Consider the following 17712-nt stretch of genomic DNA (forward strand, 5'->3'; position numbering starts at 1 on the left):
TGCCTGTAAGCATAAACACCTTCACTTTGGCAATAAATCATTGGACTTTGTTATGTTGATAAAAATGTAATCTGGGTGGCGTTGTGTTTCCTATAAAAGGCATTTGAAACGCAAATTAGTGCAATATGATATATTTGAAAGACAACCCTGAAACCGTGAATTCTGCTGTAATGAACTGTGTCAGTCACAGTCACATATACACCGATCAGCCATAACATTATGACCACCTGCCTAATATTTAGTAGATCCCCCCTTTTACCGCCAAAACAGCCCTGACCCGTCGAGGCATGGACTTCACTAGACCTCTGAAGGTATGTTGTGGTATCTGGCACCAAGCCGTCAGTAGCAGATCCTTTAAGTCCTGTAGGTTGCGAGGTGGGGCCTCTGTGGATCGGACTTGTTTGTCCAGCACATCCCACAGATGCTCCATTGGATTGAGATCTGGAGAATTTGGAGGCCGAGTCAACACCTCGAACTCGTTGCCATCCACATGAAGTAAAAGAAAACGTGATTCCTTAGACCACTTTCGGTAGGTCCTGACCACTGCAGACCTGGAACATCCCACAAGAGCTGCAGTTGTGGAGATGCTCTGACCCAGTCGTCTAGCCAGCACAATTTGGCCATGGTCAAAGTCACTCACATCCTTACGCTGGCCCATTTTTTCTGCTTCCAACACATTAACTTCAAGGACAAAATGTTCCCTTGCTGCCTAATATATCCCCCCCCCACTGCCAGGTGCCATTGTAATGAGATAATCAATGTTATTCACTTCACTTCAGTGGTCATAATGTTATGGCTGATCAGTGTATATGTCCCATGTCCCAAGCTTTAGAACTCCATTATTGTCATACTGCTGCATTGGGTGACATGTTCCATCAACTTGGTTAGTGGAGTCTATTATGAAACAACTCCACATCTGCATTTTGGATCACAGAGACATCATGTTTACACTGCTTTGCTCCTTCAAAGAGTCAGGAGGAGTGAACGGCTCTTAATAAACACACAGAATGAAACCAGCTGTATCCTTCCAATTTCAACTATCTCTGGGCCAACTAGTAAAATGATGTGTATTAATTTGACATTGAGAATAATTTCAATATTGATATACTGCAGGTAATATTAAAGGTCCCATATTGTAAAAAGTGAGATTTTCAGGTCTTTTACAGTACATTCTAAAGCCGGTTTAAGTGCTATATAAATACTGTTAAACTATCAAAACGCTCAATATACAGAGAAATACACACAGCCCGTATTCAGAAATTGCGAGTTTGAAACAAGCTTTTAGGATTTCTGTCCATTTGTGATGTCACAAATCTACAATATTTAGATCATTACACGGTTTTAAACATAAACATTCTAAATGTGTCCCAGTTTATTTCCTGTTGCAGTGTATTTAAATAACATCAGCTGACAGGAGATAAACATGGACCCAAACTGTTGCCTAGCAACGCAATTCCGTTGAAATTCCATTGAAATGCACTAAAACGGAGCGTTTCAGAGAGAGAGGGTAAATACAGGTATATTCAGCCAGACAGTATGAAGAAAATAATGTGTTTTTTGAACATTACAGCATGTAAAACATGTTCCAGCAGAAACACAAAATACAAGTATGAATCTGAAAATGAGCACGATATGGGACCTTTAAGTTGCATTACACCGTCATCCCCGTTTAATATCTTCCAGAGTGAATGCAGGCAGTATGGAGATTACATGTTGTTGACATGTTTTTGTTTTCTCATATCGAATGATGGTTAGCAAATGTGTAAATCTAGAATTTAAGTTAAATAAAAGACAGGAAAATGATTTATGCAGACAAATAGAAAAAACTAAAACAAAGTCCTAAATCTCTGCACACCTCTGCGCTGTCGGACACAGGAGTCAGAGCGTGATCCCAGAGATAGAGCTTGAGCCAGTGTTAGTCAATGTTTGTGTGTGAATAAGTAAAGCAGGCCCTGAGGAGGCTGTTTGCTTCTTAATAAAACACCAGAGCAGATGGTAGTACGATCTGATCTGGGACACACTGAGAGTCAGAAATAACAAAGTGAAGAATGCTTCCACCTCTACTTTCACTTTTCTGTTTTCACCACTTTCTCCTTCTGCACTTTAAACAAGTTCTGGGTATTAATGTGATCATAATGCAATACAATATTCTAATTGTAATTTAATGTCATTTTATATCATATATCAACACTAGTTAAACCAACACAGCCACTAACATGAAGCCTTTATTTGTATGATTTCAGCCATAGAGTTAACTGGTCCCAGTGATGGTGGTGAATGGGTCCAGGGTTGGGGGTCTTCACAAATTCAAAATGTTGGACCCATAGAGGACCTACTCAAACTCGACATGCACAAATTGATAAAAAAAAAATTAAACCTGATTTGAAGGTGAACTGACATATTGACACACGCTAGAAAAAAATTTTGGCATTGTACATTTCTGCAAACACAGGACACATCAAATGTCAACGTTTCTGAACCAAAAATATGTCTCACAAATACATTTCATATCAGCCTCGTATCACTCTTGCAGAAACGCACAATGACATGCGGTTGACATTGTCAAGTGATTGGTTAGGTTTAGGAAACAAAAGTACTTGAGGTGAAACTTCCTCTTACAGGTCTGCAAATTTTATGGTAAGTATTAAAAGTAACAGGTTTGAAATTTCTTTGAAATTACTACAACATTTACCTCAAAATCTATCGAAAATTACCCCAACATTAGTTAAAGGTCCCATATTATGCTCATTTTCAGGTTCTTACTTGTATTTTGTGTTTCTACTAGAACATGTTTACATGCTGTAATGTTAAAAAAACAACTTGATTTTCCTCATACTGTCGACTTGAATATGCCTGTATTTACCCTCTCTCTTAAACGCTCCGTTTTAGCACATTTTGACGGAATTGCAACAGAATTACGTTGCTAGGCAACAGCTTGGGTCCATGTTTTCTTTCTGTCAGCTGATGACATTCACATACACTGCAACCAGGAATAAACTGGGACACATTTAGAAAGTTTACGTTTAAATCTGTGTAAAGGGTCTAAATTGTATATTTGTGACATCACAAATGGACAGAAATCCTGACAGATTGTTTCAAAAGCTGAGTTTCTGAATAAGGGCTGTGTGTGTGTTTCCCTGTGGATTGAGCGTTTCAATACTTTCACAATATTTATATAGAACTGAAGCCTGCTTTATAATAAAAAATTCCCGCAACACCGAGAGGCTTCTGATCCGGCGGGTCGGGGGGAGAAGAATAGTCACAGAATGCATCACGACCACAGTGTCTGATGCACAGACAACACCTGGGTAAAACAATAAAAAAACAATGCTTTGTGCAGCTCTTTTATCTAAACTGAAAATGACTGAAATAGATAAATTGAGCCGAATAAACTCAGTCATAGATATAGATTATATTACTAACAAGAATGTCTGAGAGAGGAAAGGTCCCCAGTGGAAAACTGTGTTTAAAACCACATGTCAAACAAAACTTCCTTTACATTAAATGTCAGTTTCATTGAGTCTTTATTCACAATTTGGATGTGTCTCTGTTTATGTTGGTGTGGGTGATTTTGAGGTGCCACACAAAGAGATGCAGGGTATGTCATAAACCGAAGAGGATGAGGTCATACTCTGTATCTTCATATTGCTTCTCCCGTTTCTGCTTGTGAGCTTCAACATGTACAGCCAAACTTCAGTTCATTTCAGGTGGTCAGTTAAACAAAGCATATTAATTAATGTGCATTTTAATGGCTGAATTAGTTTCAGTCTGATTCTCATCAGTTCATGGTATCCTACTGGTTGGACTGGTTGTCTTCTCTGAGTCTTTGGGAAGAACCAGATATCAGGGCCTCTTTCTAATCCAATAAACAAGCTCAAATGGTCAGAATGGGTACTAAATCTTGTGTGAGCTTAACCAGGCCGGTTGTATATGAAGCGTCTCACCACTTAGTGACCTGAAAGGTCACATGCAGTTTCTGAGAGAAGTTTCAAGAATTAAGGAATAACTTAATTATCATTTTCATGTTTCAATATTCTTTCTCTTCCGGTCGTCAGCACAGACAGATTTTTTATGTAACACATGTATAACCCTGGGATAAGACAGACAGTTCCATGAGTTTTAAAGGTCCCATATTGTAAAAAGTAAGATTTCCATGTCTTTTATATTATAAAGCAGGTTTAAGTGCTTTATAAATACTGTGAAAGTGCTCAATATACAGAGAAATACACACAGCCCATAGAAATTGTGCGTTTGAAACAAGCCGTTAGGATTTCTGTCCATTTGTGATGTCACAAATATACAATATTTAGACCATTACACGGTTTAAAACGTAAACATTCTAAATGTGTCCCAGTTTATTTCTTGTGAATGACATCAGCTGACAGGAAGTAAACATGGACCAAAACTGTTGCCAGGCAACACAATTCTGTTGCAATTCCGTTGAAATGCACTAAAACGGAGTGTTTCAGACAGAGGGTAAATACAGGTATATTCAAGCAGACAGTATGAGGAATATAAAGTTTTTTTTAATATTACAGCATGTAAACATGTTCTAGTAGAAACACAAAATACAAGTATGAAACTGAAAATGAGCATGATATTGGACCTTTAAAGCTTCTGAATGTGTTTTTTTAATGATGGACTCTTCTGTTTATTCTGGTGTATTCAAATGTTTCTTCCAGTGGTATTTCATAGCTTTGCCTGTGGCTATATCCTTAGCTAGTCTGTTTAGCCTCAGGCCAGCTGCTCACACAGTTGCCATAGGAAAGAAAATGGTAATAACATTTTGACCTTTCACGGCCTGGCAATGGCAATCTATACCTATCCATCTCTGAAAGAAAATACCTAGATATGTAACCCAAGTACAAGCGCTATTATGATGATGTAAAAAAAAAGGAGAGAATATATTTTTTTGTGAATTTTGCCTCATCTTCTCATGGCCTCACTTCTCGCCGCACTTCCTTTTCTCCTCTAATGTCCCTTCTCTTCCTACCTCTTTCATTCAATTCACTTCTGTTCACTCAACTTTATTCAGTTCTATCTATCACCTATTTAGAAACACTACATTTATCGTGGAAACCTAATCAAGAACAGTGCAGTGTTACAGTAATTACATCCTGGCTGCACAACCAACAGAAACACATGTTTCAGTATACCTGCTAATGTTGATGCATACCTATTCACCTCAAATGCCTTATTCAGGTTTATATAATCAGGAAGGAAGATTTGCTATCCTTGAAATGAGAGTCACTCTAGGACTTAATATTATGACTGTGGTTGGATTACACACTAAAACAACACTGAATATATCAAACTGGTAAAGCGGGCCCCAGACACCCAGTGGACCCCAAAGCCCCATGTTCACTGCATGGCAATTGGTTTGGTAATATGATTTAAGGGATATTGGATGAATATTAAAGCTGCAGTAGTCAGTATATTTTTGGCATCATTGGGCAAAAAATTCCATAATAACCTTTCAGCATATTGTAATTCAAGTGTTCTGAGAGAAAACTAGACTGCTGCTCCTCCTCATGGCTCTGTTTTCAGGCTTTTGAAAATCTAGCCCGTGACGGGAGACTTTGACCAATCACAGGTCATTTCAGAGAGAGCGCTCCTATTGGTTGTGCTCCGGTCATGTGACCGGAACTTGACGTTCCTTAAACATATTTCCAACATGGCTGCCGGGTCACAAACTTTCTCATTTTACTGCTAAACCGTGCACTACAAGATGATTCTGAAAACATCTGAGGAGAGAAATAGGCATTAACGTAACATAATATTGATTCATATTTGATCAGCGCTGCCTAGTTTGACCGTTTGGTCGGAGTTCGCGAGTGATTGACAGCCGGCTCTCATAGACGGCAGATGGACAGCAGACCTCAGATCAGCTCTTACTGCTTGTTTTTCCTCCGGTCTGCGAAATCTTGCAGATGCCGTTAGGAGCCCCGGAGGACACAGAGGAACATAATTTTTTTTCAGGTTACCTGTCTCATGTACTACTGTCACCATATAGCGACCGTTTTATAAAAATAACTTTTTTTAATCATATTTGCTCCAATCTCGCCTACTGATGCTTTAAATCACTGACCGAGCGGTGGTATTTGATGAGTTGGGAGTGAGAACGTCTTGGATTGATTGCAGAGCAATGACCACACAGCTGTTGATTAAATCTAAAACAAGGTGGTTAAAACCTTCAGAGCCTTGTCACCTGAGGAGACCTTCAGTTGTCACAGCAACGGGCTGCAGGAGTTTGACTGTTTGTTGTGTTTGCAGTTTAACCCATTAGCTTGAAAAAAGTAGAGCTACATAGCTCAACAATGCAGCCAAAAAGAGGAGAAGCAATTGTTACAGACTTGCGCCTAGACCGACACCACAGATAATGTCTATCCATCGACGGCTGCCAGTTTACAGTGGCCTGTATAGGTTGTTGTTCATCGTGCCCTCAGTAGTCCAGAAATGGGAACGAATGCTGGATATTTCAGTACAATCAGGACATTTCAACTCAGACTGCAAAAACCAGCATCCCATGTGAAAGCAGCACCTGAATCTGGAATCGTCTCCTAAACTGCATATCATCAAAAGCCCTAAGATAAACATACCGTATGATTGCAAAACATTCAATACATAAGCGGCATCATATTTTGCATACAACTGCTTTCTCATTCACTCTTTGGACTGAGTTAAAGTGTAGATATAGCAGCAGAGCCTCATGCGTTATATGCACTTCCACTTCAGCTCCAGAAGACAGATACTGATCGTGTCAATAAAGCTTCAAAGAGACAGATGATGGGGAGAGAGACAGACGCTGGCAGACAGACGGATAGACATCTCTCAGTCCTCTCTGGACATTAAAAGACTATTGGATCTAAAAGCAGATTACAGTGTGATAAAGATGACAATATTCCTTCTGAGGAGAAAAACAGAGATGTCATTTCCTCGTCAAACAGAGGAACAGAGGAACAGAGTATACCAAGTGGAGGCTTTATGGAGACTTAATAGAATCATCCGTTTTTTTGCCTGGCTCCATCTTCTTTAAAAAGCATCCATTTTGAGTGTCTGAGACTCCATATCAACACACTTCATCTGTGTGTGTGTGTGTGTGTGTGTGTGTGTGTGTGTGTGTGTGCCGCAAGTCAAATGCCAGAGTTGTGTGTGTGTGTGTGTGTGTGTGTGTGTGTGTGTGGAAGTGTGTGTGTGTGTGTGTGTGTGTGGAAGTGCACACTCACCCTACAGGCAGTAATGTGGGTTGGCTGTAAGGCGGCACTACATGAACAGATGGATGTGATCAACAGATGGTTGATATGGTGTTTCTGTGTGTGTGCCCTTAAGACATGGGGTGTGTGTGTGTGTGTCTGTTTGGATCCTGTCCAAGTCAACATGTCAGAGTTTACAGCAGACACATGAGAACAAGACTTTAGAGTATATTTTGAAGAACAAGTTTCTATCTTTAGAATATATAATCATTTCTCCTATAATTTACTTTCACTTCAGCCGCTATTCAAATAAAGGCCAGTCACTAATACGGGCAGGATAAAAAAACACTGATGAGGGATGGAATTACCTGCATTATGATGACTCACATAGTTCAGCATATTGTATTTAAAGGGACTGTTTGCAAGAATCAGAAATTGCTTGTTAACAGCGACACCTGTGGCCGTTAAGTCAACTAAAGTCAGCGTCCTGTCGCTCGCGCTTGTGCTTGCTCTACATAGACATGAACGAGCATCACTCAAAACAGTGAGGAGACACACGTCAGCTAAAAGCACAATATCACTCTATATTTCAGCTGCTTGGCAGTAATGTTAGCTGACCAGACGAAGGTCTCTCCATGAATCAATGCTGATCCTAGTGTTGGCTTTTCCTGCTTCAGCCTCCCGACCGCGGTCGGAGGGAACAGGGGAGACACCGGAGTTTTGGTCGGAGACGATAACGTTTCTCTCTGCGGAGCCCCGTCACTTCACAAGACACGGGAAACCTCTGTTGGTCTGGAGGAGCTGCAGCATTTATTTCTGAACAAACGTCCACTGTACATTCACTAGATATTCTCAGAGCTAAACTAACTCTTCTGCAGTGTGGAGTGTTCGTGCATGCACGTGAGAGTGGAGCGAAAGAGTGAGAACGAGCGCGGTGTGTGAGTGAAGGCAGGCAGAGGAGCAGAGGAGCAGAGTACAGCAGAGACTCCGGTCCTGGAGACCAAAGCTACGGTCTCCCCCGCGTCCTCCGACCGCGGCCAACTCTGTTTAACAGACGGGCTTCACTAGATACAACCAAGAGGTTTTGGTGCTTCCGTGTAGTTTGTGTTGGAGTCTGAGTCTGAACAGCGTAGCCACACGTGAGCGCGCATGGGACACCGACCTGCAATGATTCATACGTGTAAGAAGTTACAAACAGTCCCTTTAAGTATTAAATGAAGTATTTAACTAAGTCAGTAAAATCAGTGCAACAGCCGAGTCGTGTCATACTCACCACTGCTGTTTCATGTTTCAAAAGAAACAGATATGTTTTTATCATTCACAAATGAATTCCAAATGTGTTCTGCTCTTTACTTGGTGGGAAGCTATACCATCAGTAAAGCTCTCAGCCTTTAGGAAGCTGCCCTGCATTGATGTCGTCAGAGCTGGACCAGAACATTTTTCGGTAGACCTGATATGCCTGATGTCTCTTGTCAACACAGCTACCTCTCCAGTTTTCGTAATTTTTTAAGCGAGTGGCATCAGTTCAGAGTCACACTATGATCGCTCTGCTCCATATTTTGTTAATTCCCTGCAGCAGAACTGAGGACGTCACATTCTTTTCCCCAGGAAGGTTCTGGAAATCTGCTTAAAGGAGACATATCGTGTTCATTTTCAGATTCATACTTGTATCTTGGGTTTCTACTAGAACATGTTTACATGCTGCAATGTTAAAAAAAAACATTATTTTTTCTCATACTGTTTGAATATACCTGTATTCACCCTGTTTTAGCGCCTGTCTTTTTAAGCCCCCCTCCTGAAAAAGCCCAGTCTGCTCTGATTGGCTTGAGAGAAAATATGTTAATTGGTTGGTAGGCACTCCAGATAACCCAAATGTCTGCGAACAAGCTCTGAAAAAGTGACTTCATTTTAAATGATATGTCCCCTTTAAAGTAAAAACAGGCGGAAACTAGAAGGAGATCTCACTGTATGACTCGGCATATGTGTGGAACAGCTCATCAGTGTGAAGGTCAATCACTGATAGATCCTAGTGTGAAGGAAGATTTGAATAATTAATGAAGGTGCATCAAAAAATGGAGACTGCAGATATCCATGCACATATTTCCACTGCTGATGGCTTCAGGTATTTTACTGAAAAGAACATCATTAGTAAGAATTATCCCTTTTTATTACCTCCGCCAAGGCCGAAGGCCTATTGGAAGGAGGTTATGGCCCTGTTCAGACCTGGTGTTAACATGCGTCCTCAGTGATCCGATCACAAGTGGACAGCTCTAAGTAGTAGTAGGTGTGAACGCACTCAGGATGCATTGAGGACGCATTGAGATCGGATCTTTCAGACCACATTCAGAGGTGGTCCGGGCCACATATGACCACATTCTTTTAGCAGTGTGTACGTGAATGTGTCCTGGACCACATTAAGGACCGCCTACTCATCTTATGTCCCGCTGAGATCACCGCTCCTCAGGTGAATAAACAGGCAGACATGAGCGCTTGTCAGCATGGAAACGGCCTCTGTGCTCTACTGTATCCTGTCGCACTAAGCACGCAAAGTGCATTATTATCATATTGTCGGAGATGTGTCGGCATTTTTGTTCAGCTGCTTTGCGCGGAGCTGACACCCGATCACCCGCCTGTTCTCTGTCCTCCCCGGCTCTCTGGAGCTCTGTACCTCGCTGTTGTCTGACAAAAGCAGCAGTGCCGGCGGCGCAGAGGTTCCCAGGGATCGCCGGTACAATAACCTTTTTTTTTTATGTTAATACAATGTACCATAATTCACGAATATGTAGGATATTACTACTGTCATTCATGTAATATTACGTCACAACGTCTGCTGTATTAGCCGGGTGTTTACTACGTGTTTATTTGCATATAAGAGCAGGGTAGAGATCGGATCACATGTGGCCACTGAAGACGCATTCTGGCACAATGAACAATCCATTAGATTTTGGTGGTGATCCAGAACAACTGTAGATTCGGCCTTTTTTTTCCACATTAAACTCGGTGAAATTACATTTGAGTTTGACCAAAAGACACTTGGTGATTGTTGGAAAGAGTAACGACGACGGTTTAGGTGAGTTTTATTTTGTTTCTGTCCAGTTCAAATGACGTGTTTTTGCATATAGCTAGGCCTTTTCATCAAAGTGAAAGCCACAACCATCGGCTGAAAGGGTTTTATTTCCGTTTTGTTCCAACATTATTGCGCCTCAGCCAACAAGCAATGAACATTGGTTTGCTAGGTGGCCTGGTTGACAACACGGAGGGCCCTTTTGCCACCGCACTGCAGCATGAGTCACTGCATTGTTCTTTTCTTTCTCTCTCTCGATCGTCGTGCCCCCACAGTAACCTGTCGCATCTAGTGCTCACCTTTACTGCCTACAGCTGTTATCCGCACACCCACCTGCACCCCTGCTCCTAATCTCTTCATCCACTCCTTAGTTAACAGTATATTTATACCTGCCATTTTCCTTTGGTTCACTGCCAGACTACCTGTCTAGTGTGCAACCCCGCTGCAGAGCTCCAGCCTTGATATGTCTGCCCAGCTGTTAGCGAGCCCTACTTTTGAAAAATGTCTTAGTTTAGATTCATTAGAGGCCATATTCACTGTACTCACATTAAAAAAATCCAAGTGGTCTCTCACTGAGCTTTTAGAGCTTTGCATTCTAATGGTGTATTTAACGTCAAAGTCAAAATGCTCTTATATTGCAGTTAGTAATGGAGCTGCTCCATATGAAGTGTTTCATGTGTTCCAAGTAAATTAAAAGCTATTCAAGAGTTACTCTTCCTGTGAAATGCAGGTTAAAATGAGTCAGTTTTTTTAGATTCATGAATAGATATTTGTAGTTGAGATTAAGGACAACTGCATCCTCTTTAAGTGGGCATCCCCTCTATAAAAGTGAATTAAAATCAATTGTACTTTTCCATTTTCAAGCTGAGTCTTTGTAAATGTTTAGATCGTAGTTAAAGCAGTAGTTACTTGTGTTTATATGATGTGTCGTTTCATTATTGTCCAGATGACTTCTATTAAAGGTCCTGCAACAGAAAGGAGCTGCTGTCAGTCAGGAAACATTTTCCACCCTAACAAAAGCCACATTACCACCAAGACGTTCTCGGTAATTCTAGTCCTGGGACTAATTTCCAAGGGACTAAAAGCTTCCTACAGTCCTTTTGTTGTCTGCATTTCCACAGCGGTCTAAAGACCTGCAACAATTAGGCAATTTAGTCTGCTGACGTATGGATAGGCAACGTGACATGGGACGAGCTGAGCTGCTGGTGGTCACAGAGATAAACACACTCTGCAGCCTGCAGTTCAGTGGGTCCGCCTGTTTCATCTAAAAAAACACTTTGGAAAAGAAAAAGAAACCCTAGGTTTTGCCTCACTGCTGCATGAATGAATGAAACTAAGAGTGTCTGTTTCCACAGTAAGTCATGTGGAGTGTCTGATGGCTATGTATTTGTGCTTTAGAACGTTAACGCCGTGAAACAATCAGAAAATAACTTCACTTTCTCTCATTCACAGCACCGCCGCGCTGTCTGCGTCTTCTACCACACGCCCGCTCAGCTCGCTCACGTGATCTCTCTCTCTCTTTGGGAAGCCGGCAGCAAAGCTCAACTTTACGTTTCATGTTATCAAACAAAGAGAAATGCTCTTCCCTCGTCCTAAAATGCCCCAAAATCGATACTAGAGTACTTCCTTGTTTTATGAATGAAGCGGAACACGAGTTGAAGCAGCAGCGAACCCTGCAAACCCTACCCAGAAGCTCCCGTACTTTCAGAAAGTACTAGCCCCCCGACCAGGGCCTTTTTGGGGGGTAAAATGTCCCTGGAACTTGATTTAATCCCTGGTTCCTGCGGTGAAGGGCAAAGAGTTCCTGCAAGAGGCTAAAGTGATAAAGTACTGTAAATCCTAGCAGAGAACCTCACTCATCAGTACTGGGAGTGTGTTCCAATCCAAGTACTTCCTGAAGTACACTTCAATGTAGTGCACTGTGTGCACTCTGTACTTACTTGAGTAGTGCGTAAATTTCAGCGGGGTAGGGTCGTCTCAAATCGAATACTCTGAGGCGCACTGACCGGAAATGACGATCGCAACATTTCACCGCGGCTCGCTACCCGCCAAAATATCTGCCTGCTTTGTTGAAGAAAAAATGAAAGCAGAGTGGAAATTACGTTTCCAACGTCGTCGCCTACGATGTGTCCTCCTGTTGGCTGAAAATGCACCGGTATGTTTACGTATTGTATTGTTTTATTCTGTTATCTACGTATGTTTGAATAGTGGTCGTGTTCCCGCCCCTTCCGCTACGTAGCCAAGATGGTGACAATTGAGTGTGGAAAGTGTCCAGCGTTCCACACTCAACGATCTGACCGTTTTGAGTACAACATCCGGGTACTTTGAGTGCACTGCATTTTGCCGTACTTCCCAGTGTGAACGCACTTATGCACTCAAAGTAGTAAGTGTAAGTACAGAAGTACGCAGATTATGCGTAGATTGATGCAGCCGGGCGTTGGCGGAGAGGCGCTGCGTAATGCGCGGAGATAGCAGGCTCAAAACCCTCACACTCACAGAGGGATGAGGAGAGGAAGTGCTGAAGTGCTGATTGAAGCGATCCTCGGGTCACGGCAGTCCCACGCGTGCAGCAGGTTGAGCGAAACAGCTGTTTGAGGCGCGTAGTAACAACTGTTTGCGGCCCCTTTATTTTGGGTTCATACCGCTGTAGTAATAACCTGTGATGTCATCATAATGAGGCTAGAAAATGATGAGCATTGAAGCATATTGTATAGGCTCCTGTATAGGGATGCACTGAGTCATTGGTCAAACATCGATATCGGTCAATATTCGCCTTGTTGACTGCCATTGCACTATCGGCAAATAAGATGACATTCGCCGACGGCAGTGGCCGACATTTATCTGTTGGGTTGCATCGGTTTTGCGTCGGCTAAATGTTGTGTTGGTTATTTGTGGTCGTGTGGGAGTGACAGAAAGATCAGCGACAACGTTATTGTTATGTTCAATGAAAGAACATCTGTATCAGCGACCTTTTCGTTGATCATCGAACATCGGTATTGGCCCAGAATTTTGCAGTCGGTGCATCCCTGCTTCTGTACATGATAACAAAAATGATGACTTGAAACCAAACATTGATTAAGAGGGAGAAAGATGTAAGAAGGATTTAGAAATGTAAAACACGGGCGGCTGCTTAGCTCAGTCGGTAGAGCGAGCGCCCATGTATCGCCAAGGCTCAGTCCTAGCAGCGGTGGACCCGGGTTCGAATCCGGCCTGCGGTCCTTTCCGCATGTCATTTCTCTCTCTCCCCCTTTCCAACACTCTATCCACCGTCCTATCAATAAATACTTAAAAATCACCCCAAAAAATAACTTAAAAAAAAAGAAATGTAAAACACACCCAGGCTTCATCCTGCACAGCTCCGTCAATAGACATCAATAAACCCAAGTCACACCAACACCAACTCCTCAAAACTGAATGCAGGTGAGCTGAAATCCTTAAAACAGTTCTATCCTCTCTTTCATATTGAAAGTTTAGACAGATGTGAGGACGCCTCAACCTAGAAACCAATCACTGCTGAGAAAGTCTACAGCAACGAGTGGAAGACACGTCAAGAGAGAAAGAGAGAGGGAAAGACAGAAAGCATGGAGGGAAAAAACAGCAAGCACTCTAAACAACCCTGTTTCCTTGATCCTTTTTGCCTCCCTCTCTCTGTCCTTCCATTCTTTTCCCCCTCTGTTCTTCCTACTGTACCACCGATACTCCTTTCCTCCATGCATCCTTCCTTTTTATCCTTACTCACTTGCTTCCTCCCCCTCATGCTTTTCATCCTTCTGTCTTTCCAGCTCTTAATTACTTTGTAAACTTTCCTTTCTGTCACTCTTAAAGGGATAGTTTGGGTGTTTTGAAGTGGGGTTGTATGAGGTACTTATCCATAGTAGGTGTATAACTTTCAGTAGACGACTTGTCAGCGTGCCCCCAGCATCGAGAAACAGATGGGAGCACCGACACCAGAGCAAAGCAATACAAATGAATACTACAAAGATGTTGGCAAAGCTGACAGTCTCAGTCTTTCCATCTACGGGTACATGTCTGGCCTTCATGCCAATTCACACCTTTAAGCTTCATTCAAGAGCAATGTCACACACACACACACACACACACACACACACACACACACACACACACACACACACACACACACACTGCGAGCCTAAAGGCATCTTCAGGAAAACAGAGCCAAATAGATTGAGAGTTAAAACTGGTTTCTTACCTTTCATGCCAAACTTTGAGCGACGTCCATATTTGTTGATGAGAAGGAATAGAACCAGCAGCATCAAACAGGCAAACCCTGCCAGGCCTACTGCTATGGAGACCTACGGACGAGGGTGGACAGAAGGAAAGATAAGAATAAAGAAAGATTTTTGCTCAGTGAGGACTTCAGCAGGCTGTAAACAGCCATTAAGCCATATATATATATATATATATATATCTGTTGTTCCCTTTTAAGGCCTGCTGAAGTCCTTGCTGAGGACATTTCTCAAGAGGGATTAAGTACTGATTGAGAACTTCTTCTTTTTCTTCCACATTCATAAGGAAATTAATGTTTCTGAATTAATTACTCCATGACCATGCTTCCCTCTAGCGCCACCAATAGGACCAATTTGACATTTTGAAGCCTCACTACTGGTGAGAGTCCTCAGTATGCTGTTAGCTCTGTTCAATGTTATAATTATAAGGTGGAATGAAACATTGCAGCCTCTAGAGGGTTGCTAGCAAGACTTTGAGATTTGACAATCTCTGTAAGTGTAATACAATACAATTGTTGTCCACGAGTTCCCTTAACTTCTTATTGCATACTGTCACCTCCGGAGTTGTGTGTAGGCATAATGTAATGAAATTCAAGTGGGATATTACCAATATATAAATATATCCGAGACACATATGAAGATCATGTCATGCAACTGGTTACTGGCATTTCTTTGGTCCAATTCAGGCACTGTACATACAGGTAGTCAGATTTTTTTCTGAACACAGATGCAAACACAGAAATATGTCAAAGAAAAATAGCCCCCCCACACACATACACTAACCCACTACGCTCCGTCAAATCCTCAGCCTCAACAGTTTATCTTTTCCCAGTCAATCACAGGAAAAAAGATGAACTCCGTTACATTTGTAGCCAACTCCCAGGCTCACCAGCCACCAGGGGATTTTCAGCACATAGAAGCAAATTGCTGCGAGTGAATGGAGGAGAAGGAGAGGCTGGATTAAAAAAGCACCGTCCGCTCTCAACACAAAACTTCTCGAGCTAAATTATCAGATTTTTTTATCCAATGTCTTCCTTTGCACATCACTGGTACTTTAATATAATGGCCATTATGAGTATACATAAAGATGGACGGACAGTTGCTGCTGTTAAATGTCTGTACATGCTAAACTAGGCAAGACAATAAACACTACTAACGACTTGCAACTACAGAGCAAGTGAGGAAAATTAATACAAATAATTGTATATCTCACAGTGTGGAATGGTGAGAAAAACGCACACAAACACAAATACAGAGTGAGGGTTATATTCAGGGCTGTATGAATATCGTGTTTTTCAAAATTATTATTTGAGTGCATTTTCAAATGCTGTAACAAGCTGTAAGGAAGTTAGGTTCGCAACCTCTTATTTTGCTGGCTAAAATGACAACCATCACTGCTGTATGTATCTGAGAACAAACTTCACTAATCATAATAGAAACAAACTATTTTTCTTCTAGACATACAATGAAAAAACAAGCATTACCTGCACTGTAAATGATATAAATGAAATGTGCGTCTCTATGGACAACTGACATCTTATCAGAAGGGGCCTGCTGCACCTACTAGTAGGTGCAGAAGGCCATTATCATTTATTCACATGGTTGATACGGATAGAGGAAGATGACGGCAACCTCTAGTGGCCGTAGTAATTCTTACAAAGTCCGCTTGGGGAGAAGGTCGGGCAGATGGACGGGTCAAACGAGCAGAGGAATTTCCCAACTGATCATGTGAAACCAAAATTAAACATCACAATGCTTTTACGCCCTGAATGGAATGATCCTTTGTTTCATATACACATTTTTCCGCGCTCTGAGACGATTTGACTTTGAGATCGTCAGTCACATCCGGCTCCTTAGATTGAATCGTTGAATAGTCGACTATTTAGGGTCAACCTTACCTCAAACTAAGGCTGAAACTAACGATTATTTTCATCGTCGATAATCTGTCGATTATTTTCACGATTAATCGATTAGTTGTTTGGTCTATAAAATGTAAAAAAACGGTGGGAAATGATGATCAGTGTTTCCCAAAAGCCCGACATGACGTCCTAAAATGTCTTGTTTTGTCCACAACCCAAAGATATTCAGTTTACTGTCATAGAGGAGTAAAGAAACCAGAAAATATTCACATTTTAGAAGCTGAAATTATAGTTTTTTTTTCTTTCTTCATAATTTTATCTGATTTTTTAATCAAATCGAGATCACCGATACCGGCTTTGAGGTAATTTACAGAAATGATAAGCAATTTAAATCACACTATTGGTCAGAAAAATGTACTTTAGATATTTTCCCAAGCCATAGCTGTGATAAGGAGCTTTTTGTTTGTCTAGGTGCGTGATCAGGGCCAGTGGAAGAAATACAACCAAAAATATCAGCCAAACACTCAACATGTTTAATTACAGTCACTCACCCCGAAAGTATCTTCGTCAGGCTTGGGAGTCTCTTCGGTCGGGACTACAAGTGGAAAGATGCAAACTGGGTTAGAAAATCCCAACAGTTTACTACAGAAGCGGCAGGCTTCTGCAGGGAGAGAAGTCCTAAAACAATGAACTACAGAGCTACTCCAATCAATAATGAACAACGAGCTGCAGACACTCGGAGGTGAAAGACATGACATACCTTAGAGATCAAAGTCATGCAATTATATGGTTATATTGCTATTTGTTATGCAATGTTTGTTATTGTTATGTTGTGTTTTTCTAGGACATTTCTGGAAAATTATAGACCTGTTAACTAAGTCATAACAATTAAGTGTATTGTTCAACAGTAAAACATATTTACTCAGACGCATTATGTTCATGAAAGAAAAATCATATCCCTCAATATACTGGATATTTAGTATACTGAAGTATCTATCAGTACTAGCTTCAAACACACATAAGTTGTGTTTTAGTCAAAGGAGTGTGATTCAACTCTATGGTCTTTAGTGTTTAGTTTGCAGTGAAAAATATTCAATTAAAAGTTAATATTTTGCATTCAAAGTCATCCAAAACATACATTTATTTTTTAGTGTAATGTACAAAAACTATTCATTATGCGGAATTGTACGTTTTAGAATATTAACATTATTATAGCCTTAGTGGTCACTTTATTAGGTCCACATGTAAAATCTAATACAGCAGCTCAGCCACAAAGTGTTGCCCTTACTGAGATAATAATGTTCAGTCAGAGAATTATTAATTCAACTACATGTTTGTTATTGAGGTTT

The 17712-nt window shown here is 41.2% G+C and overlaps 1 protein-coding gene across 4 annotated transcripts in view; it reads right to left on the reverse strand.

The window, feature by feature from the left end:
• LOC141765507 (NT-3 growth factor receptor-like) overlaps positions 1-17712 on the reverse strand; it is a 258306-nt gene that overhangs the window by 77685 nt on the left and 162909 nt on the right. For all 4 annotated transcript variants that reach the window (XM_074631527.1, XM_074631525.1, XM_074631528.1 and 1 more), the window contains 2 exons: positions 16915-16958; positions 14468-14570 (listed from right to left, as the gene is read on the reverse strand). In XM_074631527.1, the coding sequence (XP_074487628.1) occupies positions 14468-14570; positions 16915-16958 (147 nt within the window). The remainder of the gene's footprint in view (positions 1-14467; positions 14571-16914; positions 16959-17712) is intronic.

Source organism: Sebastes fasciatus, chromosome 4 (genome assembly GCF_043250625.1).
Source record: "Sebastes fasciatus isolate fSebFas1 chromosome 4, fSebFas1.pri, whole genome shotgun sequence".
NCBI lineage: Eukaryota > Metazoa > Chordata > Actinopteri > Perciformes > Sebastidae > Sebastes > Sebastes fasciatus.